Genomic DNA, 27,151 nt, shown 5'->3' on the forward strand with positions numbered 1-27,151 from the left:
GGATTCTCCTTGTCGGAACTAGGGCTCTCACACAACCAGCAAGCTAGGTGTCATGCTTCATCATTTGAACCTGCCCCTCGTCAGGTCGGGCTGCAATACCTGACGGGCACCCGGAACTGGGGCTCTTTATCGGGGATCTTTTGTTCCTGCCGGTGGGTGCAGTGGGGTGAGGGGCCTAGTGTGTGTAGATGTAAGGGATTAATGAGTTAAAATAGGTCAGTTAGTCCTAGCCAAACTTTATTCTGAAGCTAAACTGCCTAATTAAAAGGTGGAGAGGGGGGAAAAAACTAGTCGTTAAGTGTCAAGTGGTATGAGCCCTACTCTCAAAACATGACACCACAGTATCTGCTTTCGCGCAAATTGGCAAAACCCATCCGGAGAGATAATTATTAAGGATTTGCTTGGGGTTAAAGTGGTGCAAGCACACGCAGAGCACATCATCAATTCCTCCGGGTAACAGAGCGCTCTACAAATGTGAAAAATAAATAAATAAAATAAAGAAACATACCATTTTGAAAGCCAGTAGGTGCAGAAAAAAATTGGGTAGCCCCTTTGCAATTCTTACTAAATCAAGGCCCAAGTGGGCAGAAGAAATAGAGCATCACGCATGTCTTGAAACTGGTCAATGCTGCAGAGAAATCAGGGTCAACGTAGGAATTTCTTTTTCGGGTGATGTAAAATTCCAGTTTGTGCTAACATTAGTCATTTAAAAAAAAAAACTTGTGAAACTGCTTTGATGGGATTTACTTAATGATTTTGCTTGTGTACTCATATCTTCATGTATTTCCTCATTTGTTCCAAGGTACAGTGAATTCCTAGGTCGAGGGGGTTACAACTCTATTAAACTATCAGGATAGTAGGAAAGACAAAGAAATATGAAATATGTTCTCTCGTCCTTTAGCGACAGAGTGGGTGTCAGTGATAAGTTAGGATGGTGTACCTGTATGATATAATGCAGTGCTTCCCAAACATTTTAGAACCATGTCCAACTTTTAGAATGATAAACTTTCATGATCCACCTTGTTTAATGGATTAGGTGGGTGATTTATTAGTGTAACTAAAGCATTGTGTGGTAGTGTACTGCCATTTAGGGCCAAATGTATCAAGGAACCATTTTGAGATTCTGTAATAGCGATTTTTAAGAAATCGCTATTTCAGAATCGCAAAATGGTATGTATCAAGGAAAATGCAATTTTTTTGCGATTTCTTGATATTCCTTAATTGCGAATTCGCAAATTGCGAATTCGCAATTAAGGAATACTTTCCCATTAATTTCTATGGGCCTCCAGGCCCATAGGAAGGAATGGGAATTTATTCACAATTTGTGATTCGCAATTTGCTAATCGCAAATTGAGAATAATTTCAAGGGTGCAGGGGTGTCCAAAGTACACCCTGTTGCACCTCTGAAATAAGTATGAGTGCACATGTGGTGCACATACATGCCCTAAGGGCATGTATGTGCGTCACATGGCACTTTAAAAAATGCTGAAATGTGTATTTTTCAAGGAAATCGCAACTTACCACCAACTAGAAGTTGGTGGTAATTTGCGATTCCTTAAGGGTATTTTGGAATTTTTTGTTGCTTAATACATTGCACCCTGTTGCTCCCCTGAAATAAGTATGGGTGCACATGTGGTACACATACATGCCCTAAGGGCATGTATGTGCGTCACATGGCACTTTGAAAACTGCTGAAATGTGCATTTTTCAAGGAAATCGCAACTTACCACCAACTAGAAGTTGGTGGTAATTTGCGATTCCTTAAGGGCATTTTGGAATTTTTTGTTGCTTAATACATTGCATTTAAGGAATCACAAAATCTGCGATTCCTTAAATGCAATCGCAAAATAAGGAATGGCAAATTTTGCGATTCCTTACTTTGCACCCAAATTCTTTCATACATACCATTTTGCGAAAATGAGTTTGCAAACCCATTTGGCCTTGATACATATGGCCCTAAGTGACAACACACTTTACATTGAAATGGCCACTAAATTTGCACAGACACTCTGTTTTACTGATAAAACCATATTGAACACAAATGATGATGTGTGGAAATTGTGGTAAAGTGCCTTGATTTATTTTGACCCTATTCAAATCTTTATTTCCATTACACTTCAGAACTGAATAAAATGTGTTACATTTTTGTTTTCCTAACTGCTGATTGTGTACGGTTCATTTATAGGCATATACATTTTGTTGGGTGTTACAAAAAATTACATCCTACAGCTTTTCCTTCCACACTAACTACTCCAGCAAGATTGTCACATATGTTACTTTACTTTTTCTTGCTCTGACTGAGGTTTGTAAAGCAGTTTGTCTGAAGACATAGCCTGAAATTTTACTTCTGTCGTTCAAGTGAAGCAAATGTGACAAGAAAAATTGCTTGGACTGTCACTACCCGCCAAAAATCTGCTTCTGACCCACCCGTGGGTGGGACCCATAGTTTGCAAAATACTGATATCATCACTACTAATTAGCATAGTACTCTTTGGGTCAACCCCCTTCTCACAGTGAGGGATGATTCAAAATGGTGGACCCCAGTTGTGACACAAGAGTGCTTTTAGTACATTTGCCTTCGGTCCCCATAAAGAGTGTTAACACAGAAGCATAGCTTGTCTCGGGCTGAAGGAAAAGGGGCCTGGGTACTTAAAAACTACCAGTCAGCTAAACACTCTTTCTTATGCTGCTTTGGTTCCTGACTTAATGTGAGGTTATTGTGATTCATTCTAAATCTCGATTTGAAAGAACTGGTGCTCTATCTTGTATTCTGATTGTATGTTTATCCACTCAGTGGGCTATACTTTATTTTACAGCTATTGATGAATGCTACCTGAATCCTACGGTATGTGGACCTTACACTATATGTACCAGCAAGGGTAACGGAAGGCATGATTGCAGCTGCTCTGAAGGATTTTCCCCTACTGATGGAGTCTGGATAACTGGCAGAACCAAGTGTATAGGTAAATGCTTCTACTATTCAGTGGGAAATCAGAGAACATGTCTTTACATTTGCAAGAAACTAACCATGTGACTAGAGTGGGGCCATATTGCTGTGCAAATGGTCTCAGATTTGCTACTTGCCCAGTATGAATTTAGGGGCTGATTCACAGAACTAACTTACAACAAAATCCTAAACGTACTACATTTGGTATTCACAGAAGGCATTTAGTAGTCTTAAATTAGGATTTTGTCTTAAATTAGGATTTTGTCCTAAATTAGGATTTTGCCTTAAATTAGGATAAGTTTTTATTGGTTGTTTCAGCAGTAACAAACAGTGAGTAGATCCAGTAGTACAATTATGTTCAGAAGTTCACGGTTTAAAAGTGCTGTACAGTACGTTACAACAATAGTCGATGACAAATTCAAGAGTATAATAACCAATATCTCGCCGGAGGCAGCAGAACATGTATCGCAAACTCAGCAAACATTTAGTAACAGATATTGTGTACCACTAGCATCAAGGAAAAGGGTACCATGAAAAATAGTACAATGATGGAAGACTGCAAGCACTAGTGCATGTGGCGTAAACAGTGGTGGACCATATTAAGGTGGCTTATGTGTCGTAAAGTAGTTATCAAGGGTTGACCACAGTTTTCTCGTGGGGGGGGCGCCACGGTGTCTGTTGAAGTGCGATATTATCTGCACCGCGTAAACTGATTATCCAATTCAACCACCCTGCGAAATTGGCCTTGTTGGTATCTTTCCAGTTACTAAGGACTGTCTTGATCGGATTTTGTCTTAAATTAAACTTAAGACAAACTTAAGTTAAACTTAAGTTTAACTTAAAACAAAACAAAAACAAAATCCTAATTTAAGACAAAATCCTAACTAAGGACAAAATCCTAATTTAAGACAAAATCCTAACTTAGGACAACATCCTAATTTAAGAAAAAATCCTAATTTTGGACAAAATCCTAATTTAAGACAAAATCCTAATTTAAGACTACTAAATGCCTTCTGTGAATACCAAAAGTAGTAAGTTTAGGATTTTATCATCAATTAGTTCTGTGAATCGGGCCCTTAGTAACAAAAGTACAACTTTTAAACTCCCTCTTTTAAGAGTTGCTCTGACACTGCTTTGCCTATTGTCTATACAACAGGGAACAGATTGCTAGTATGAGGTGGAAATATTCTACCTCAAACACCAGAGCTTGTAGTGAAAGAGGGGAGCAGGGTAAATATATAAGTAACCTATAGTGTTTGAAAAATATAAGATAAAAAGTGTTTCAACCAACCATAACTCCACTTTAATCCTGGATAATTCAGTGAAGTTTTGAGGTTTTTATTATTATATAACACATAAAAAGATCCATGGTCCCAGTCCTCCCTGGGCAGTCAACCCCGCTGTGCATGGCGTTTGGCCATGCGCACTGTGAGACGCCTACAAGGCCCAGCCAAAGGCCGTGTCCTGTGCCCACCCGCACATTGAAAGGCCAGCCATGTGACGCATAGACTTCAGCCTTCATGGATCAGCATGAATTTTGGCAAACTTTTAGCATGCTTGTTATTATCTTGGAATGTCGAATTTTATGCAGATCAATCAAAAGAGAGCACATTTAAAGGGGCAGTGTTGAGGAGGTTTACACCATTTTTCATATGGTAGGTACCTTACCCTAGATGTGCCGGAAACTTGACAGGCTCTTAATAAGTTCAACTCTTACTTTATTGAGTTTTGTACAAAAACATCAAGGAGGGCCAGAGTGGAATTGGGGGGTGGAAGGTCAATAAAGTATTAATCTTAATTAATTGTGGCACTGGTTGACAAATTGGCATGATATTTGATAGGCTATTAACAAGTTAAGACCAATGCAGGAATCTCAATTTTCTGTTAATTAAAGCATGGGTCAAAAATTATTTTAGTTGCTAATATATTTGATGTAATTTGGTAGAACTTTAGACTGTTTACCTTATCCTTATTATATGGAGTTTCATGCAATTCCATCAACAGGGGACACAGTTCTGGGGTGGAAACAAATAGGTGTTCATTTGTTAATCACTTGCAAACCGACTGCAGATGCCTGATACCTGATACACATGGCCTTCAAACATGCGTAGCACAGGCTGGAGAGCCTATGTTCTTTGTCCAAAGGGGACTTTTATTTTTAAATGTAGATCCACTGACAGTCTGCAAAGCTGGATTGTCTACACATTAATGGTTACACATTATTGGTCCAGCTATCACTTTTAATCCATTTAGGCCCATCCAAGGGAACTTCAGCCCCCAACCAGTAGTGCGTCAGCAGGCACGTTTGAAGAGTGGTGGAGAAAAGGGGTGTGGCCTCCAAAGTTCTCTCAGCAAGCAGGCTGTGTGGATGTCATCCCCCAAACAGTACTGCACTAGGAGGCACATTTGCAGAGTGGTGGTGGGGCTGGCCTCCGATGGCCTCTCAGCAATCCCATTGTGTGGGACTTACTGCAGGTAATAGCAGAGGTTATTGGTGCCCAAGGTCCCTCAGCAGCCAAGGGGACTTCATCCCCCAACCATTAGTGCACCAGGAGGTGCCTTTGCAGAGTGGTGGAGAATGGGGGCATGGCCTCTGACGACCTCTCAACAATCCCACTGTGTGGGACTTACTGGAGGTAACAGGAGGGCTTGTTGGCCCCCAACCAGCAGTATACCAGGATGCACATTTGGAGAGTGGTGGAGAAAGAGGGTGGGGGCTCCGGTGACATGCCGGGCCGGCCTTTTTAAAAAGAAAATCTACATTTATTCTGGAAAGGGAGCTGTATGGCCAACCCTTCCCTGGGCCAATTTCAGCCCTGGGGGCCCCATTCCATTGGGCCAGACCTTTCTCAAATGGGGGAAGGGGCCCACCCAGGGCACCTACTCACCCTTAATGGGGACCGTAGGTGGAGCCTAAAACCCATGCGACCCATGCCGACTCATAAGCTCCTGTGGGAGCTGGCATTGCTTTTACAGAGAGCTCACACTCAGCTCCCTCTCTGTAAAAGCAATTGTGCTCTCTTTCAACAAGTGAGAGCATTTTCAATGCCCTCACTTGCGGAAATTGAGGACAGTTTGGTATGGCTTGGTAGAAGCAGTCAAGCTCCTGACAAACCATAGCAAACAGCTATGTCCCGGAGGCAGGCACCCCGGGACATAGCAGAAGCCAGCCCTGGGGGGTGGTGGTCCCCAGGGCCATGTATGGCTCCTGGGAGAGGGCTGCATGGCCCTCCCCCAATATTAACTTTTGCCCCAGGGAGATGGTTGTCCCTAAGGCTGCAGGGGGCCATGTGGGCCCCCCTGCATTTGTAGAAGTTAATTGCCCAATGAGGTGGCAGTCCCTGGTGCTGCATGGGGCACTGCGTAGCCCCTGCACTTCTATAAACGATTGTCCCAGGGAGATGTCTGTCCCTGGGGCAGCCAGGGATGCCGTACAGGCCTCCCCCGCACTCATTTTCCAAACAGTCCTAGGAAGGTGGTGGTCACGGACCTCCCCCACACTGTGTTTCCAAACAGCCCTGGAAAGGTGGCGGTCCCTGAGGCTGTGGGAAGGCCGCATTTGCCCCCTGCATCGTTTTATTGTGTGCCCCGGGGAGGTGGCCGTGCCTGGAGTGCCGCAAGGGCACCCCGCACAATTAAAAAAAACACTGCCCCAGGGATTTGGCCCACTTGGGAACTTCAAGAAAAAGACGCGATGGAGCCAGCGCACCCTTTTTTTCGATTTTGCTGCGGATCAACAGATCCACCTGGGAATTTGCGGCAAAATGTAAGGGTCTCTGTGGATCCCCTAATCATTATTTGGGGGGGGGAGCAGGGTATTCCTACCCTGCCCCCCTTTTCTTTCGTTTTTTTAAATTTTTGTGGGTGTTCTGCTTCAAGCCAAGTGAAAAGATGACTGCTAACACTTCCTGATTGAAGTGTTGACAGTCCATCAAATTTCAATAGGATCTGCGTGTCAATTGCAAGGACTTAAGTCCCCAAATAGCTAAATTGTTTTTGCTTACATATCTCTAAAACTACTGAATGCATTTACACCAAATCACAAGAAGCACTCTTTCTGGACCAACAGCTAGCTTTCTGCCAAATGTGTTGTAATTCCGTTCAGCAGTTTGGGCTCTGGTCAGGTTCAAAAAATGAAACATCCTGTAGACATAACATGAGAAAAAAAATCAGTTTTGGGACCCTCCCTTTTCTCGGCTCCCTCCTGATGGATCACCCTGGAACTTTGTACTCAGCAGCTGAACCAAAAAGGGGACGTTTAAATAATAATATTTAATATTTCGTGAAGATTTGTCAAGCTGCGCCAAAGTTATTGGGGAAAAAAATGGTTTTCCTGTGAAAATCTTAGTCATAAATGTAACTACCTACTAGCTATTGCCAGTAGGTTATATGTGTGTGTATATGTATATATATATATATTCACTGAAAAAACCATAGGTTATAGACCATATATAGTTAGGAATTTGCATTTACAAAACCTTGAAAATTCACTGAAAAAACCATAGGTTAGAGACCATATATAGTTAGCTGGACATTTTATTGACATAAAACCAATGAAATTCCATATATAGTTAGTTGCACTAACTATATATCGCGCACCCGCAATCCACTGCTGATGATGTCACATATTACATAATTCATGACATGGTCAGTGACATCACTGATGACATCACTGATGACATCTCAAATGACATCACTGATGACATCACTGATGACATCTCAAATGACATCACTGATGACATCATCTAGTGTCTGTGTGTTTTTGTAAAGTTTAAATATGTTTTACATATTGAAGAATGAGTGGATGTATGGAAGACTGAGTGTGTGTGTGGCTGGCTGGGAGGTGTGTGACTCTGTGCATATCAATGTGTACTTGTATCAGTGATTGTATAAGAGAGTAAGTATGTGTTAGTATATGTGTGAAAAGTATGGTGTTCTGTGTTTAACTGTATAGATGAGGAAATCGAAGTGTGATTGATTCTTCACAGGACTGACTAGGTGTTTGAGTGCATATGATAGTGTTGTAATAATGAGTGACTGTATGTATGAGTGATTGTATGGGTGAATGAGTGAATGTGTGTGTAGACGTAGGAATCAGTGAGTGCGTAGGTAGTAACTGGTATTGGTGTGTCATGATGTCATCAGTGATGTCATTTGAGATGTCATCAGTGATGTCATTTGAGATGTCATCAGTGATATCATCAGTGATGTCACTGAAGTATGGTGTTGTGTGTTTAACTGTATAGATGAGGAAATGGAAGTGTGATTGATTCTTTACAGGACTGACTAGGTGTGTGAGTAACTCCATGGATGAGTGGCAGTGTGTGAGTGTCTGCATAGGTGTATGAGTGCATATGATAGTGTTGTAATAATGAGTGACTGTATGTATGAGTGATTGTATGGGTGAATGAGTGAATGTGTGTGTAGACAAAGGAATCAGTGAGTGCGTATGTAGTAACTGGTATTGGTGTGTCATGATGTCATCAGTGATGTCATTTGAGATGTCATCAGTGATGTCATCAGTGATGTCATTTGAGATGTCATCAGTGATGTCATCAGTGATGTCACTGACCATGTCATGAATGATGTAATATGTGACATCATCAGCAGTGGATTGCGGGTGCGCGATATATAGTTAGTGCAACTAACTATATATGGAATTTCATTGGTTTTATGTCAATAAAATGTCCAGCTAACTATATATGGTCTGTAACCTATGGTTTTTTCAGTGCATTTTCAAGGTTTTGTAAATGCAAATTCCTAACTATATATGGTCTATAACCTATGGTTTTTTCAGTGAATTTCATTGTTTTTTTAAAAGCTAATATCTATAGCTGTAAAATATATTCTTTATTACGTGACGTATCACGTAGCCACGTGAGACGCCTCATGACGCGTCGCATAACCGTGACGTATCGGCTCTGCAGCGCAAACAAAACCCGTAACGTAAGCGTGCCGGAGCACGCTTTCAGATATATATATTTTTTTTAACCTTAATTAGACAAAATCCACACGTGCACATATCTTGAGGCCTTGCAAAGGCACATCAAACAAACAGTCCCTACAATTTTGCCAAGTTTGCTGGAAATCTATTCCTGTAAAAACCTGAGTCGGGTCGGGGACAATCGATATTTGCCCGGCGGTATTGCCTCTGTGACCCTCTAGTTATTTAATCAATGAAGAGGCAGGCGCTGGAGACTGGAAAGCAGGAAACAAGGTTTTTATTCTCTCCGGAGGAGAACACAACGAAACGGACAGAAGGTATCGTTCTGAGGTGCTCTAACTGCATCCCTGAGGCCTGGCCTCTTATACACACATTTATGACTTTATTGTAGATTACACATTCATGTTAAAGCTTTGATGTATGGAAAAGACATTCCCGGAACTCCCCTTTGGGCCCGTTCCCACACACATTTACAGTTGAAGTCCCCACCCTAGTCACAACAGGTGATGAGTATCGCGCAGCTGGATATTCCGCCGATTCACGGAATGTGGGGGGTTTGATCGGGTCTCATGGAGTGGGGGCTTTGATCAACCCGGGGATCCTTTGATGGGGGAAACTTTCTATTGTACGGGGAGGGGCAAGGGATGGTATCGGCAGAGCTGGGTGTCGGCCTGGGAAAGGGGAAGACAAAACGGGCACACGGGAAAAAGGGGGTTTGCATCTAAGGGCCGGGGATCATGAAAGGGAAGAAGGGAGGTGTCGCGCTGGGAACAGGATGAGGGCCTGGGGCAGAGCAGCGCCGAAGAGGGGTTTATGATTCAAGGCAGGTGCAAGCAGGGGGGTTGGTCAGCGTGCAAGCTTAGCGAAGGCGAAGGGCTATGTCAGGGGCCAGCGGCGTGCAAAAGGGTTCGTTCTGATCGGGGCATCTTAAAATGGCGGGTGCGCACGACAAAAGTGTGGCATCAGGGGAAGAGGCAAGATGGCGCAGATAATGTTCACCAAAACGTACTAATTTTCAACAGTCCTCCCTTTAACATATTCAAGACATCTTGCTGGTTCATTTTCTATTCGGCTCTACTGTGGTGGGCATGAGAAAGAAAACGGTAGGAACCCTAGATGAAAAAGAGTTGTAAACAATACATTTTGTGATTTCTAGTTTTTAGGAGGTGGACCTATTTGATAAACTTTGATAAACTTGTTTAGCAGGAAAGTCATAGAAATGCAATACAAAAACGATTCTGTAGCGAAAGCAGCAAGTACATTTCATAACGTGGACTGGTAGGTTATTACATATATCAGATTCGGATTGGAGTATGATCAATACAATGGCGGCCAGGAGAGAAATGAGGCGCAGCAGAAACGGTGATTGAGGATGTCAAAATGTTCGTAGTTAACGAGTTCTCAGTATTCTTTGTTGCCTTTCGTTGGCGCTGTTGAGCACCGGCGGTGGAGCTACAAGTCCGGCTCTGTTCTAAGTTCGGCGTTGCAGGGCACGACCCTTTCCTCGCGTTTCTGGTCGGAAAGGTCCTTTTCGCCCTGTGTCCTTTGAGGTGATTGTCAGAAAGTTCAGATGGAAGAAGAGCGTACAAAACAGTCCATAGGGTAGATCAGAGGAAAAAGGGGGATGGAGCAAGGCCAAATTAGGAACAAACTAGAGGAACGAGAGACTTCAAATAGGCGGGCGTGTGACCGAATTCAGAGAGCGGGGACTTGTCGACGAGCACTGGACATCGAGCAGGGGCATCAGGTCGACCCTTTCTTCTCATGTTGTCGGAAACAGTGCCTCGTCCTGCAGCTCTTTTCTGTCGTGGTCTCGCCTTGGCAGATGTCGCAGGTGTTCCTTAGTCTGCAGTCAGGCCTCGTGCTCCCACATCCGGTCCTTCTCTCCTCCAACAGCAGTACCCTTAAACAAGTTTGAAAAGACAGTCTTTAGAGGATTTGCAGATGAAGATAACAAAAAGTCTATTTCTCTCCTAGCTCCAGGCAAAGAATGAAAATGTCCGTTATATTTAATGGTCACAACCGGCATATGAATGACCGGTGACGGGCCTGATGGATTTACTATGACTTTCCTTTACAATTGTTTATTACAGTCACGACAGTTCATCCGATGGTGACCCACCTTCGTGAGACGGACCTGGCTAAGATATGCCGTTCTCTAGAGTTTTATATTCACAAAGGGTACTGGGAGTCGTCAACATGGTACTACACAGGTATTTTGCTGAGAGACGAACATGGCTAAACATTTATTTTGCTGAGAGACGAACATGGCTAAACATTTATTCTATCGGTGCATCCTGCTTTTCAACTACTACGGGGTTCATTTCGATGCTTTCTTTACCTTGGACTAGTCTGTTAACCTTGTAAAACATCATTCTGGGTCCTACGTAACCTTTTACAGCCCGATTACTTAATTAGGAAGGACAGGGGTTTTATGGGGAACAACCAGGGACATAGGAAACTTGTGGTAAGGGCATAGATCGACCCATCTCTCACAACTGGAAATGAGGGGTAGTTTCATAATTCCAGTTTTTGGGCGGCTGATACAGGGGAGGTAACAGGGGTGATCATTTTTCCGGTTTGGGTATTGCGACAATTCGGGGCGGGGAGGGTCGCGTATTCTGAGGTCCTTGTTTTATACCATATGAGCCGTTGACATGTAGTTCCCTTATTTCGGGCCAGATTAGGGAACCTTTGTCGTCTTACCTGTCCTTTCCCTTACGGCCCAACCTCGGTTCAATGACTTCTAGCGGAAAAGGAGAGGTAATGACGCGGTCTCAGGGTGATTGTATTAAAGACAAGTTTTTGTGCAAATACTGACGGTATTTGAAGCCAATTAGGTGGTGTGCTAGGGGTGGCAGTCTGCCAATTTCGGGGCTAATCACTCGGAAGAGTGGGAGTGCAAAAATAGAGGAGAGAGAGAGAGAGAGAGAGAGAGAGAGAGAGAGAGAGAGAGAGAGAGAGAGAGAGAGAGAGAGAGCGCAACGGCAGGCTAAATAGTACACGTGCAACAGAGAGGGTGGCAGTGTATTCAAGAAAGGCTATTTAGTGCATTACACAGTAAAGGGCATTCACGGGTCTGCGTTAGAATCTTGTAATCATGCAGTTTGAGCATTAGACAGGGTAGAGGGGACGTGCCTTGAGAAAAAAGGAAAGAAGAAAGGAGGTACCATTTCGTCACACTTTCTCGCATTCTCGGTCCTTCGACCAGTTGGGTCAACGCCTCAGTCACACACACACACACATTCCATCATAGTTTCGCATCATACGTGACATGGGTTCATTCGTCCGGTCAGGTTTAAGGGTGATCACTTTTTATCAGGTTGTGCTAATTTTACGGGTTTGTTTGATACGTGAGTAGGTTGCAGGCGTGCTTAGACACCATCTTGCGGCGCTAGTTCGCTTCGTGTATCGGACATGGCAAGGCTTCAGATCTTCGCCACACCTCGGCTGTAATCTCTGATGTGACCTGCAGAGGGAGGAAAAGAGGGGGGTGGGGGAGACAGCATTCGCGCATATTCAAATACATGGATTCATAAGTCCTTTACTTACCTCTTACTCGTCTTTCCTCCTCGGGGCAGAGTCCCCGGGGATATGGTTTCTGGGGTCGAGGGGGGTGGTGTGTCCATACAGGTCGTGTGCGGGGAAACGTAAAAAGGAAACCAGAGGTGCTTAGTGCGCAAAGGATGTATCTCACTATCGGGATCCTTAAACCTCTTTCAACGCTGTGGCGTTCTAAGGCTCTTCGGTTTTTGGGTCAGCTCCGTTCCCTGATACTTTGGAACGTTGTACTTTATAACATTTACATTATTTCATTTCACCCTCCTTTTACATTCCCTCATTTACACCGTTCGTTTTACCCATCCTTGGGAGTCAAAGTCTTCCTCTACGCGAGAGCTCATGGGTCAGTCGCGTACTTTGAAGGCGGGGCGTCGTGTTGTTGATCCGATCCGTCCTCCAAGGCTGGGCAACCATCTTCTTTTAACCTTAAAGAGAGAGCAGAGTAGGGTGCACAGAAAAGAACTTTCCCACCGATCCCACATTTTTAAAATAAAGCATGCAATACCCGTCCATAGTTTCAAAAACTTTATTTTGCAAAATCATTTCAGTATGTGGATTATGAGGGTGCGGTCGTATTTGGCCGGTCGTGGCAATGGCTAAAGTGCGTACAGTGGGGGTGTCGTTTGCAGCAAAAAAACATCGGAAAGTTTTACTCCTTCATTTGTAAGAAACTAAAACGTCTATTAATTGGCTGGGGGTTCGAGGGCATTTAATTTCATAATTTAGAAGCATAATCATAATAGTTGTAATCAGATTTCCTATATGCATACCGTACGCGTGCGTCGTAAATGAGGTTTACATCAGTTATAAAAATATAATACATTGTACATTTGTAATCAACATTTGTAACGGGGATTCTTTCATACTGTTCGTCGAGTGAGTTCTCCTTGTCTTTTCTAGCCAAGTGTACAAAGGATCATATAAAGTCTCAGAACATCAAGTTTATTTTAGTGTGAAGGAACACCACGAGGTGTTCGTAAGTTCCGATTGATACCAGCGCCATTTTGGGCGGGGCCGGCTCAGTCCGGAAGCAGCATCAGGGGAAATGTTTCCCATTACTGGCAGTTTGGACCAGAGTCCTTTTCGGCAGTTCTAGAATTCATGCTAACAGAAGGAGTGGCAATGTCATGTTTGTTTCGTTGGCGATCAAGGCAGCCGTCCCTTACCGGAAGCCTGCAAAGGCCGAAGGTTCCGCCGGGGACCTTTGTAGGATCTTCAAGGCTGCGGAGATGCTGCCGGAGATGGGGGCTCGTGCTCCAGGGGGCAAATGTTCGAGTTATATTGCTGGACAAAGTTACTCTAGTGGCCGGGGCCCGCCTTCCAGCGGATCCAGACGCCATTTTGAGGCCCTACAGGGGCCACTCTCGTCGAGTTTGCAAGAGTGGGAGAGATCCTTCGGAGTGAAAGGAAGAGGTCCCTGTTTTGTGAAAGCGGGACGTTCAGCTGGGGTGCGGCTGCGATGCCTTCACCTGGGGGGGGGGCGCGAGGGAGACTCGTTCGCATCGTCTCCTTCTCCCGGTGCACCCCATGCCGCTCCTTTTCATCGCCCCGCATGAAGGTCTCTCCACATCCGGTGTTCCCCAAGTCCTGTGCTCGGTGCTGTGGGAGTATGGCCACCATTGCACGTTCGGTGCTGCGCAAGTATTGGGGTGCCACCATGGTGTGTTCGGTGCTGTGGAAGTATTGGCACCATCGCCTGACTGGGGGTGTTCGGCGTCGGGCCGGGGGCTGGGAAACCTCCTATCGGTGGAGGTGGGAGAGGCTCGTCCGCGTCGCCTCTCCCTCCCAGCCCAACTTGGACAAATTGTAGTGGAGGTACGTGCAGGACATCCCGCCGTCCAGAGCTGCTGCGGCTGTAACGGAGGAGAAAAGGAAGAGGTGCCTCGTTCTTCTCCGGACATGTGGCGGGACCACTTAAGTCTATCCAGGCCCGTTGCTGCTGGCCAAGGAGACATGTGGCGGGACTACCTACAACTGCCCGGGCTGCGGGCTCCTGCCTCTCCTCCGGCTCCCCCATACGTTAAGATTTCCTGACCAAGAGTTGGCGGCCGGGCTCGCCTTATATGGGTTGCCGTTGGTTGGGCGTAGCCGTAACCCTGCCCTACTTTGGAAGGTTCCAGAATGGGGGGGGGCGAATGTTCTGTTTGACTTTCACTTTCTACAGTTTTACCGTTATTATTCCTTGTTTGTTGTGTTAAATTAAAAGTTCAAGTTCATTAATGGTCTACGGATTTTGTTTTACCATTTCTTTCTTTCCAGGTTGCTTTTATGCTAAGTTTCTGCTAACAGAGGTTGTGTAACACGGAAACACGTGTAGAGGGATGACGCAGATTTGTACATTACATACACACAAACTCAGACGGGGGACAGTACAAGTACGACATACAAAGACTTAAGACGAATATAAAACAGTTATTGGTCATGATTATCTTTTTCCGTCTGTGAATTTGAAACGAGGCTGGGTTCCCGTCTTGACGTTGCCCGACCTAGGAGAACTTAAGCATGCCGCTTAAATTGTCCTGGCGAAATCTGTGCCATCGGGCATAATCAAACGTGGTGGTTCTGTCTGGTCTGTCTATGTAAGTCGGGTTTTTCTTTGTCTCGCGCTTTTTCTCGTACTGCCGGTCAGTCGTTCCTGTCGGCCCTTTGCCTTTACTCACGCTCAGTAGAGTCGGGCATTGGGCTTTCCAGTGTCCGACATACCTACAAAAAGCGCATTGGTTTGACCCTAAGTCTAGTCGTCTTTTGCATAGTGTCGGGGGATAAGTTGTGGGTAGCGGTGTCCTGGGGTTGTCCTGTCGGTATATTTCTCTACTTGGTTTGTCCTCGTCTTTTCTCTGTCGTCGCATAGCCTCTCTGCGCCACATACCGAGACTATCGAGCTTAATTGGCGTTGTCTTATTATTTCGAAGGGCTATTTCTAACGTTTCTATTTTATCAAGGTCAAAGGATCCTGCCAGTGGCCACTGTTTGTTTTGACTCTCTTCGGTATACCTGTGCCACAATTTATTATAGGCTATGGTGACTAATCCATAGTTTATGAACATGTCCTTATTAGGGGTGCCTTCTAGCGGAGCTATATGGTCCACTTCTAGCACCCGGTCCGGGCTAAACAGGCTATTAATCAGTGGGGAGAAGACAGACATGACAGCTCGTAACGAGGGACTAAAAAGTCAGCACTGCCTATCTTATCACTAGGTGCAAAGACTGGACAGAATATTTCTATTCTGCGTTGTTTGCAGGCAGTGAATACCTCATGGAACAAAGATAACAAAAGACCAATAAATAACAATGGGGAGAATGAGTAGGTCCGCAAAGAGCTGCGTTACCTACCCTTTTCACTATCTGCAAAAAGGGTGGTCTCTTCCCTGTTTGCAGACAGGGAATCTCCAGGAAACAATAGTTTGCGAACAACAGTTCAGTTTCAAGTGATTATTGAGTGGGGGAGAGAAAATAAGCACGGCTGCTGCCCTACCTATCCTCCACTGTTTGCAAAGAGAGAGCCCGTTGTTTCTCCGTTTGTAGACAGTGTCTCCAAATAAATAAAGAGCAATACTAATATTTTTGGAACAATCGAACAAACAAGCAATTATTTCGCAACTTGTCGTGGTTACACGACCTTACCCGGACCATGTGGACAGTTTCTTGTCTTCCGAATCCAGCGCCCGATCGTCCTCTTTTTCTCGTATTTCTCACGGCACTCCTGATGGTCCCCAGTCAGGACCGTAGATCACTCGAGAGAGGTCTGTTCGGAACTAGTGAAGTTCGGATGATCGGCTGCCAGACGAGGGTCTATTGGGCAAGAGCTCTCCCGATCGTTGCAGTCGTTCACTCTGTCGTCGGGACCTCTCCCACTGGATCCACGAGTCGCTGATGGGCCCCACGTTGGGCGCCAATTGTAAAAACCTGAGTCGGGTCGGGGACAATCGATATTTGCCCGGCGGTATTGCCTCTGTGACCCTCTAGTTATTTAATCAATGAAGAGGCAGGCGCTGGAGACTGGAAAGCAGGAAACAAGGTTTTTATTCTCTCCGGAGGAGAACACAACGAAACGGACAGAAGGTATCGTTCTGAGGTGCTCTAACTGCATCCCTGAGGCCTGGCCTCTTATACACACATTTATGACTTTATTGTAGATTACACATTCATGTTAAAGCTTTGATGTATGAAAAAGACATTCCCGGAACTCCCCTTTGGGCCCGTTCCCACACACATTTACAGTTGAAGTCCCCACCCTAGTCACAACAGGTGATGAGTATCGCGTAGCTGGATATTCCGCCGATTCACGGAATGTGGGGTGTTTGATCGGGTCTCATGGAGTGGGGGCTTTGATCAACCCGGGGATCCTTTGATGGGGGAAACTTTCTATTGTACGGGGAGGGGCAAGGGATGGTATCGGCAGAGCTGGGTGTCGGCCTGGGAAAGGGGAAGACAAAACGGGCACACGGGAAAAAGGGGGTTTGCATCTAAGGGCCGGGGATCATGAAAGGGAAGAAGGGAGGTGTCGCGCTGGGAACAGGATGAGGGCCTGGGGCAGAGCAGCGCCGAAGAGGGGTTTATGATTCAAGGCAGGTGCAAGCAGGGGGGTTGGTCAGCGTGCAAGCTTAGCGAAGGCGAAGGGCTATGTCAGGGGCCAGCGGCGTGCAAAAGGGTTCGTTCTGATCGGGGCATCTTAAAATGGCGGGTGCGCACGACAAAAGTGTGGCATCAGGGGAAGAGGCAAGATGGCGCAGATAATGTTCACCAAAACGTACTAATTTTCAACATTCCCTTAATTTTTTTTTTACTGTTTCTCTTGGTTTTCCCCTTGTTACGCTTACCGGGACGCTACCCGGTACGCGAACCGGACGCTCCAAAAACACAAGATGGCGGACTCCCGTTACGCTGCCGGTTAGCTGCCCGGTTCGCGTACCGGGAAGCGCCTCTACCGCGAAAAATCGCGGGGCACTTTAATATCCCCCTCATCAATCCTAGGGGTCAGGAGTGGTCTACCTTGCCCCCTTTCCTTCATTTCCCCCTTCGTTTTTCACCACATCTTGTCTCTCGATCGTACCGAGAGACAAGATGGCGGCCGCTCCGGACTGTTTAGAATGTTGACAGACACCGGAGAGCCAATCAGCTTCGCTTCGTGAAGTTCCGTTACGCGTCAGGTACGAGAACCGGGGCGCTAACCGGAGCGCTGTCACAGATATATATATTTTTTTAAACGTTAATTTCTCAAAATCCACTGGAGCACATATATTGAGACATAGCAAAGGCACGTCGGGCAAACCATATCTACAATTTTGCCAAGTTTCATGTAAATCTATTCAGCCGTTCGAGCTAAAAGTGAGTCCAACCGCCCTATGGAAAAATGAATGGGAAAAACGCGTTTTGGGACCCCCCTTTTTTCTCGGCCCCCCCCCCTTGACGAAACCCCCCCAAATTTTCAGGGGCTGCTCAGAAACAAAATGTGCCATTTTCCTGAAAATTTCAGTCAATTCCGTCCACAAACGCCAAAGTTATTAGACATAAAATGTTCAGAAATCCCATAGAGAAAAAATCCTAACTATATATACCCACTGGCTATCGCCAGTAGGTAATATACATATATAAATATATATAATCTGCATATCTATATAAATATAACTGCATGCATACATATACATATATGCATACATATGCATGTTATTTACATGAAAGTTTTAAAAACACTAATAAAAGCAAAGCTAAAAAGCCACCTCATTACAAACAGAATGGCTTTAACTTAAACGAGGGCGAGATCTATTGCATTTTCAATGCTTGTTTACTTTGGTTCTATCAAGAAGGCATTCAGATGTGTCACATATTTGCCATAAATTCTGAATGTTAGCACTCTAGTTGCTCATTAGATCACTGTAGTAAAGCTAGTGCTCACCAGGGAAGTCTGCTGCTAATCATGGTTTGCAGCCATTTTCCCGCATTTTTTATCCCGCAGACTTTCAGTCCGCATACCATTATCCCGCAAGGTCATTGACCTCGCATACCATTATCCCGCATTTTTTCAAAAAGCATGTGCATTTATCGCGCATGCCTTTACAAAGAATTATGTTTTAAAGGCATGTATGGTAAATGCATTTGCGTTGTGAAAACCACGATGACGAGAGAGGTAAGTGGGTTTGTGTTAATTTTTTCGTGGGTTAGTGATTGTGTAGTGTAGTGTAGCGTTGTGTAGTGTAGTGTTGTGTTAGTGTAGTGTAGAGTTGTGGTGGTTGTTTAGTGTAGGGTCATGCTGGGGGTAGTGTTTTAGGGTTTAGGGTTGTGTTGTAGTGTTTGCGTAGTGTAGGGTCATGCTGGGGGTAGTGTTTTAGGGTTTAGGGTAGTGTTGTAGTGTTTGCGTAGTGTAGGGTCATGCTGGGGGTAGTGTTTTAGGGTTTAGGGTTGTGTTGTAGTGTTTGCGTAGTGTAGGGTCATGCTGGGGCTAGTGTTTTAGGGTTTAGGGTAGTGTTGTAGTGTTTGCGTAGTGTAGGGTCATGCTGGGGGGTAGTGTTTTAGGGTTTTGGATAGTGTTGTAGTGTTTGCGTAGTGTAGGGTCATGCTGGGGGTAGTGTTTTAGGGTTTTGGGTAGTGTTGTAGTGTTTGCGTAGTGTAGGGTCATGCTGGGGGTAGTGTTTTAGGGTTTAGGGTTGTGTTGTAGTGTTTGCGTAGTGTAGGGTCATGCTGGGGCTAGTGTTTTAGGGTTTAGGGTAGTGTTGTAGTGTTTGTGTAGTGTAGGGTCATGCTGGGGGTAGTGTTTTAGGGTTTAGGGTAGTGTTGTAGTGTTTGCGTAGTGTAGGGTCATGCTGGGGGTAGTGTTTTAGGGTTTAGGGTTGTGTTGTAGTGTTTGCGTAGTGTAGGGTCATGCTGGGGGTAGTGTTTTAGGGTTTAGGGTAGTGTTGTAGTGTTTGCGTAGTGTAGGGTCATGCTGGGGGTAGTGTTTTAGGGTTTAGGGTTGTGTTGTAGTGTTTGCGTAGTGTAGGGTCATGCTGGGGCTAGTATTTTAGGGTAGTGTTGTAGTGTTTGCGTAGTGTAGAGTCATTCTGGGCGTAGTGTTTTAGGGTTTAGGATAGTGTTGTAGTGTTTGCGTAGTGTAGGGTCATGCTGGGGGTAGTGTTTTAGGGTTTTGGGTAGTGTTGTAGTGTTTGCGTAGTGTAGGGTCATGCTGGGGTGTAGTGTTTTAGGGTTTAGGGTAGTGTTGTAGTGTTTGCGTAGTGTAGGGTCATGCTGGGGGTAGTGTTTTAGGGTTTTGGGTAGTGTTGTAGTGTTTGCGTAGTGTAGGGTCATGCTGGGGGTAGTGTTTTAGGGTTTTGGGTAGTGTTGTAGTGTTTGCGTAGTGTAGGGTCATGCTGGGGTGTAGTGTTTTAGGGTTTTGGGTAGTGTTTAGGGTTTTAGGGTTTAGGGTAGTTTTAGGGTTTAGGGTAGTGTTGTAGTGTTTGCGTAGTGTAGGGTCATGCTGGGGGTAGTGTTTTAGGGTTTAGGGTTGTGTTGTAGTGTTTGCGTAGTGTAGGGTCATGCTGGGGCTAGTATTTTAGGGTAGTGTTGTAGTGTTTGCGTAGTGTAGAGTCATTCTGGGCGTAGTGTTTTAGGGTTTAGGATAGTGTTGTAGTGTTTGCGTAGTGTAGGGTCATGCTGGGGGTAGTGTTTTAGGGTTTTGGGTAGTGTTGTAGTGTTTGCGTAGTGTAGGGTCATGCTGGGGTGTAGTGTTTTAGGGTTTAGGGTAGTGTTGTAGTGTTTGCGTAGTGTAGGGTCATGCTGGGGGTAGTGTTTTAGGGTTTTGGGTAGTGTTGTAGTGTTTGCGTAGTGTAGGGTCATGCTGGGGGTAGTGTTTTAGGGTTTTGGGTAGTGTTGTAGTGTTTGCGTAGTGTAGGGTCATGCTGGGGTGTAGTGTTTTAGGGTTTTGGGTAGTGTTGTAGTGTTTGCGTAGTGTAGGGTCATGCTGGGGTGTAGTGTTTTAGGGTTTTGGGTAGTGTTGTAGTTTTTGCGTAGTGTAGGGTCATGCTGGGGGTAGTGTTTTAGGGTTTTGGGTAGTGTTGTCGTGTTTGCGTAGTGTAGGGTCATGCTGGGGGTAGTGTTTTAGGGTTTTGGGTAGTGTTGTAGTGTTTGCGTATTGTAGGGTCATGCTGGGGGGTAGTGTTTTAGGGTTTTGGGTAGTGTTGTAGTGTTTGCGTAGTGTAGGGTCATGCTGGGGGTAGTGTTTTAGGGTTTTGGGTAGTGTTGTAGTGTTTGCGTAGTGTAGGGTCATGCAGGGGGTAGTGGTTTAGGGTTTAGGGTAGTGTTGTAGTGTTTGCGTAGTGTAGGGTCATGCTGGGGGTAGTGGTTTAGGGTTTAGGGTAGTGTTGTAGTGTTTGCGTAGTGTAGGGTCATGCTGGGGGTAGTGTTTTAGGGTTTAGGGTAGTGTTGTAGTGTTTGCGTAGTGTAGGGTCATGCTGGGGTGTAGTGTTTTAGGGTTTTGGGTAGTGTTGTAGTGTTTGCGTAGTGTAGGGTCATGCTGGGGGTAGTGTTTTAGGGTTTAGGGAAGTGTTGTAGTGTTTGCGTAGTGTAGGATCATGCTGGGGTGTAGTGTTTTAGGGTTTTGGGTAGTGTTGTAGTGTTTGCGTCGTGTAGGGTCATGCTGGTGGTAGTGTTTTAGGGTTTAGGGTAGTGTTGTAGTGTTTGCGTAGTGTAGGGTCATGCTGGGGGTAGTGTTTTAGGGTTTAGGGTTGTGTTGTAGTGTTTGCGTAGTGTAGGGTCATGCTGGGGGTAGTGTTTTAAGGTTTAGGGTTGTGTTGTAGTGTTTGTGTAGTGTAGGGTCATGCTGGGGGTAGTGTTTTAGGCTTTAGGGTAGTGTTGTAGTGTTTGCGTAGTGTAGGGTCATGCTGGGGTGTAGTGTTTTAGGGTTTAGGGTTGTGTTGTAGTGTTTGCGTAGTGTAGGGTCATGCTGGGGGTAGTGTTTTAGGGTTTAGGGTAGTGTTGTAGTGTTTGTGTAGTGTAGGGTCATGCTGGGGGTAGTGTTTTAGTGTTTAGGGTAGTGTTGTACTGTTTGTGTAGTGTAGGGTCATGCTGGGGGTAGTGTTTTAGGGTTTAGGGTAGTTTAGTTGTTTAGTGTATGCTAAAGGCATATTCGTTCTAAAAGTTTTCGTTATTTTAATTTGCGGCCTAATAGTACATGCGAGATTTTTTTTGCGGACTGATGGTATGCGGGATTTCGTCATATATTCGCTAATCATACTTTCTATGGCAAAATGAACCCCCTCATTTTGTTCCTTTTTAAATTAAATGTTTTAAGAGTTACCACTTTATTCCAATCAAGATGGCTTCAGGTGTGCCATACCTTTGTAATAAGTAGGACTGTTAGCACTCTAGTTGTTCTTTAGAACACTCTGGGACATTCTGTCATTGGGCTATAGTTGGGCTACATCTGGCTGATATTTGGGCTACATTTGTTTTTTTTTGTCTCTGGTGGCCATCTTTGGGCTACATTGGGCTACATTGGGCTACATTTGGGCTCCAACATATATATAGCCCAATGTAGCCCAATATATATTTTTCAAAGTTAATTTTCGTAAAAACCACTGGAGCCTATATCTTGAGACATAGCAAAGGCACATCGGGCTACCAGTCCCTACAATTTTGCCAAGTTTGGTGTAAATCCATTCAGCCGTTCAGGCTAAAAGTGAGGCCAACCGCCCTATGGAAAATTGCATGGGAAAAACACGTTTTGGGACCCCCCTTTTTTCTCGGCCCCCCCTTGACGAAACCCCCCCAAATTTTCAGGGGCTGCTCAGAAACAAAATTTTCAATTTTCCTGAAAATTTCACCCAATTCTGTCCTCAAACGCCAAAGTTATTCGACATAGAATTTTCAAAAATCCCATAGGAAAAAAATCCTAACTATATATACCTACTGGCTATCGCCAGTAGGTAATATATATATATATATATTCACTGAAAAAACCATAGGTTATAGACCATATATAGTTAGGAATTAGCATTTACAAAACCTTGAAAATTCACTGAAAAAAAAATAGGTTATAGACCATATATAGTTAGGAATTAGCATTTAGAAAACCTTATTTTACTCACACAAAACCATTGAAATTCCATATATAGTTAGTTGCACTAACTATATATCGCGCACCCGCAATCCACTGCTGATGATGTCACATATTACATCATTCATGACATGGTCAGTGACATCACTGATGACATCACTGATGACATCTCAAATGACATCACTGATGACATCATCTAGTGTCTGTGTGTATTTGTAAAGTTTAAATACGTTTTACATATTGAAGAATGACTGGATGTATGGAAGACTGAGTGTGTGTGTGGCTGGCTGGGAGGTGTGTGACTCTGTGCATATCAATGTGTACTTGTATCAGTGATTGTATAAGAGAGTAAGTATGTGTTAGTATATGTGTGAAAAGTATGGTGTTCTGTGGTTAACTATAGATGAGGAAATCGAAGTGTGATTGATTCTTCACAGGACTGACTAGGTGTATGAGTGCATATGATAGTGTTCTAATAATAACTGACTGTATGTATGAGTAATTGTATGGGTGAATGAGTGAATGTGTGTGTAGACGTACGAATCAGTGAGTGCGTATGTAGTAACTGGTATTGGTGTGTCATGATGTCATCAGTGATGTCATTTGAGATGTCATCAGTGATGTCATTTCAGATGTCATTAGTGATGTCATCAGTGATGTCACTGAAGTATGGTGTTCTGTGTTTAACTGTATAGATGAAGAAATGGAAGTGTGATTGATTCTTTACAGGACTGACTTGGTGTGTGAGTAACTCCATGGATGAGTGGCAGTGTGTGACTGTCTGCATAGGTGTATGAGTGCATATGATAGTGTTGTAATAATAAGTGACTGTATGTATGAGTCATTGTATGGGTGAATGAGTGAATGTGTGTGTAGACGTAGGAATCAGTGAGTGCGTATGTAGTAACTGGTATTGGTGTGTCATGATATCATCAGTGATGTCATTTGAGATGTCATCAGTGATGTCATCAGTGATGTCATTTGAGATGTCATCAGTGATGTCATCAGTGATGTCACTGACCATGTCATGAATGATGTAATATGTGACATCATCAGCAGTGGATTGCGGGTGCGCGATATATAGTTAGTGCAACTAACTATATATGGAATTTCAATGGTTTTGTGTGAGTAAAATAAGGTTTTCTAAATGCTAATTCCCAACTATATATGGTCTATAACCTATGGTTTTTTCAGTGAATTTTCAAGGTTTTGTAAATGCTAATTCCTAACTATATATGGTCTATAACCTATGGTTTTTTCAGTGAATTTCATTGGTTTTTTAACAGCTAATATCTGTAGCTGTAAAATGTATTCTTCTTTAAATCCAAAAATATATTTTATATGTTTAGGAATAATTTTTTTTTTAAATATTTTTTTTTCTTCGTTCCCGCTTCGCGAATCGGGAAGCTTCCCGTTAGCTGACCTTGATGCCGCGAAATAGACCGCGAGCCGGTAAACGTTTCTTTACCGCAAGTGCCGCGTTAGAAAACAACATCGTGACGCCTCCCGTCCGCATGACGTTTCACGTTGTCGCGTGATACGTCATATGACGTGCTACGTTAGCGAACTAGTACGCGAAGCGAGTCGCAAAGCGCAGGTTTCTGGAAGCAAACCGGGAGGCCCTGCAAAGCGCTTAACGTAAACACAGCAAGTCATGTGACTTGGTAATAACACTTTTCATTGGTTCATTTCACTTTTGGTTTCCTAATGATGTAAGACTAGGTCATATAATCTAAAATGAACACTTTTCATTGGTTGAGAACTCTTGTTTTTCCCAAATGATGAAAATCCCTCCTTCTTTCCTCACTCTGACTTTCATCATTGTGAGAGAAAGACCCTTTGTGATCACTGAGCAATGGCTTCTTTAGTAGCTTCAGCTGGTGCTTCCCCACCACCTCCACCACATCCAAGGAAGAGTGGACCACCTGCTCAAGTTATAATTCAGCAAGAAGAGGAAGAAGAGGAAGACGAGGAACAGCAGGAAGAGAGGCAGTTTTTGCCTGAGGAACCCAGGACGTCTCACCGGAAAGAAAACTTCATTTGGCAATTTTTTAAAATTCCCAAAGGTCAGAAAAAAGTAAATGCAAGATACGTAACTTGCCTTATATGTCAAGATAGACTGTCCAGAGGAACCGAGAAAAAATACAGTTTCGGAAACTACACAATGCATCGCCATATGACTAGATGGCATCCTAACAACTACAGTGCTGCACAGTTTCGGAACGACCTAGATAATCTCCCTATTATGGCCAGAAGATCTGTTGTACCGGAAGTAACGGGACCAGAGGGCAGGGAGATGGTGCCAAATATACAAATGAGATTTGGTGAAGTAAAACACATCTGCGTATTTTGCGATGGATTCATTTGCTACGGAGAAAGAAGCATCACTCTGATCAACAGAGCTATTGACTATCATATGCAAGTTTGTACGAAACGCCCAAAATAATAAATACTTTTTTTTTGTTTTGTTGCTCCTGTTGAGCCCTTTACAATGAATCGTTTTCATTGCCCCCTCCAAGAAAAACCCCAAAAAATATAAAACTGTTCAGAAAAATTCAAAAAAAGTAAAAAAATGTTCTGAAAAATAATAAAAAAAATATAAAACAACAAAAACAATAAAAAAAAAGTTCTTTTCAGAACTACCTCCCCGTTATTAAAAAATTGGTACAATATTTGGAACTGTGCCAACCTCTATTTCTCTTAGTTCGCTTCCCAGTTCGCTCGCCGGTACGCGAACCGGAAGCGAACCAAAAACAGTAAGTATAAGGGAAGGAAACAGACACTTATGTTAAAAGAAAGACAGCTATAGGGGAGTAAACTAGAGATACTATTACCCGTAATCCACTGCTGATGATGTCACATATTACATCATTCATGACATGCTCAGTGACATCATCAGCAGAGGATTGCGGGTTTTTTGGCAACGTGCCTTATCCACGGTTTAATAACGCTGCCTTTTGCTTTATATAAGTTTTCAAATTGTATGAAATATATACCAATAGGTCGTTATGAACCTTTAGGTAGTGCTTTTCTTCATGAGGTCTGGTTGCTTCCATACACATACAGATGTTCCAAAGATGATCAAGAAGTTTATCTGAATGGAGAGGAATGCACTGAGACGCCAGATCATTCACTAAGGTGTAGGCACATACAGTTACACGGTTCATGCAACAAACACCGACCAAATATGGCTTGCGTGTTGCAAGGCACGCCAGTTCCTGCTATCATCCCCACGTTCAAGTTGTTGGAAAATGGTAGTTATTTGATGCTCAATAATGAAGATTGTTCTGAGTTAATTAAAAGTATTCCTTTTATCGTAACAGTAAGTGAACGGGTTATTTGCTGCAGAAATGTTCTATTTCCTCCCACACATGAACATAGGGAGTTTTCAATCTGGCCACAAATACCAACCTTGGGAGAGATTTCAACGGCATGGCAAGAATAAGAGCTCTTTTGTCTCAGAGAGAGGTGGCCTTGAGTTCGGCCCGTGAAACTTTCGTGCTTCACATAGCGAACACCCGTACAGAGGTGCAGACCCTTTTCAATTCAGATTTGCCTTTCAATTTCAGCAAGATGGTTCGGACTATCTTTAACGCATCCTCCACAAAGGCCCTGGCGCACTTTTTTAAAGTTGTTACCAGTGGTCTCGTGACTTCATTTGAGAAAATCTTTGGAGTCATCCCTGCTTTCTTTCATTCTATTTTCTCCACTCTGCTTCGTGGATTGGCATTTTTACTTGCATTACCAGCGGACGCTCTTGTGCTTTTTTACATTTTTAAATATGGATGTCCCTCCTATGCAACCTCCCACCCTGCAGCTGCTGACACTGTTCCGCAATCGCATGCTAGAATATTATGGCACAATGCCGTTGGCGATATTAAGCACGGCATATGGATTATCTTTTCGATTCTCCTACTTCACCTGTGTCCAGCCTGTATTTCACTGCCTGACCTGTGATTTCGATTGGGCCATTGATTTGTGTCTCTGCGGACCGGTTTCTCCTGACGTCGACTTTAATCAGCTGATGACTCCTATCATTACTCACGAGTTGGTTTGTCCTGGCGAAAGGATTATGGCTGTGGCATTGATGCATGGACTAATTGGTCCCTGGAATTTACTGGCGGCAGCACAGTCTTTCTTGGAACAGAGCTTTCTTGAAAACCCACCGAGCTGTCCTCTGATGGTGATAGAGGATCCGGTGCTGGGAGAGCACGTATGTTCTTTTCCGCTTTTAAATTGGATGGCTGAACTGTTTTCGGATGAAGACGGTGACTTCCTATTGGAGGCTGTTGCAGCTTATTTTGCATACACAGTTATGTCATAGACCTTTTTCATGTTTGATATGCTGAGTACTAGCATTTCATTGACAATTCATTGACTTATTTGTCAAGTTTTTATTATTTACCTTGCCTATTGGCTTAAGACTCGATAAAGTACTTGGCTGTTTTATTTTTCTTTAGCATTAAATTTTCCTAGTTTTTAATGCTTTACCTTGCGGACCGTCCACATATAAACTTGCAATCTGCTCTCATGAGATGGCACTTCTATTATCTTATTCAGTTCGTTTCCGGATCATGGGGAGGTGTCATCTAGGTCCTGGATATCTTTACACCGTGTTAAGTTAGCATGGGCTCATTACCGGTTTAAACGCCATTTTTCCTTTTTTGCAACT

At 44.0% G+C, this 27,151-nt stretch overlaps 1 protein-coding gene across 1 annotated transcript in view; it reads left to right on the forward strand.

The window, feature by feature from the left end:
* LOC144828071 (adhesion G protein-coupled receptor E1-like) overlaps positions 1 to 27,151 on the forward strand; it is a 561,082-nt gene that overhangs the window by 517,778 nt on the left and 16,153 nt on the right. The window contains exon 5 of the mRNA XM_078686208.1: positions 2,817 to 2,963. Coding sequence (XP_078542334.1) covers positions 2,817 to 2,963 — 147 coding nt within the window. The remainder of the gene's footprint in view (positions 1 to 2,816; positions 2,964 to 27,151) is intronic.

Source organism: Lissotriton helveticus, chromosome 4_1, assembly GCF_964261635.1.
Source record: "Lissotriton helveticus chromosome 4_1, aLisHel1.1, whole genome shotgun sequence".
Classification (NCBI taxonomy): Eukaryota; Metazoa; Chordata; class Amphibia; order Caudata; family Salamandridae; genus Lissotriton; species Lissotriton helveticus.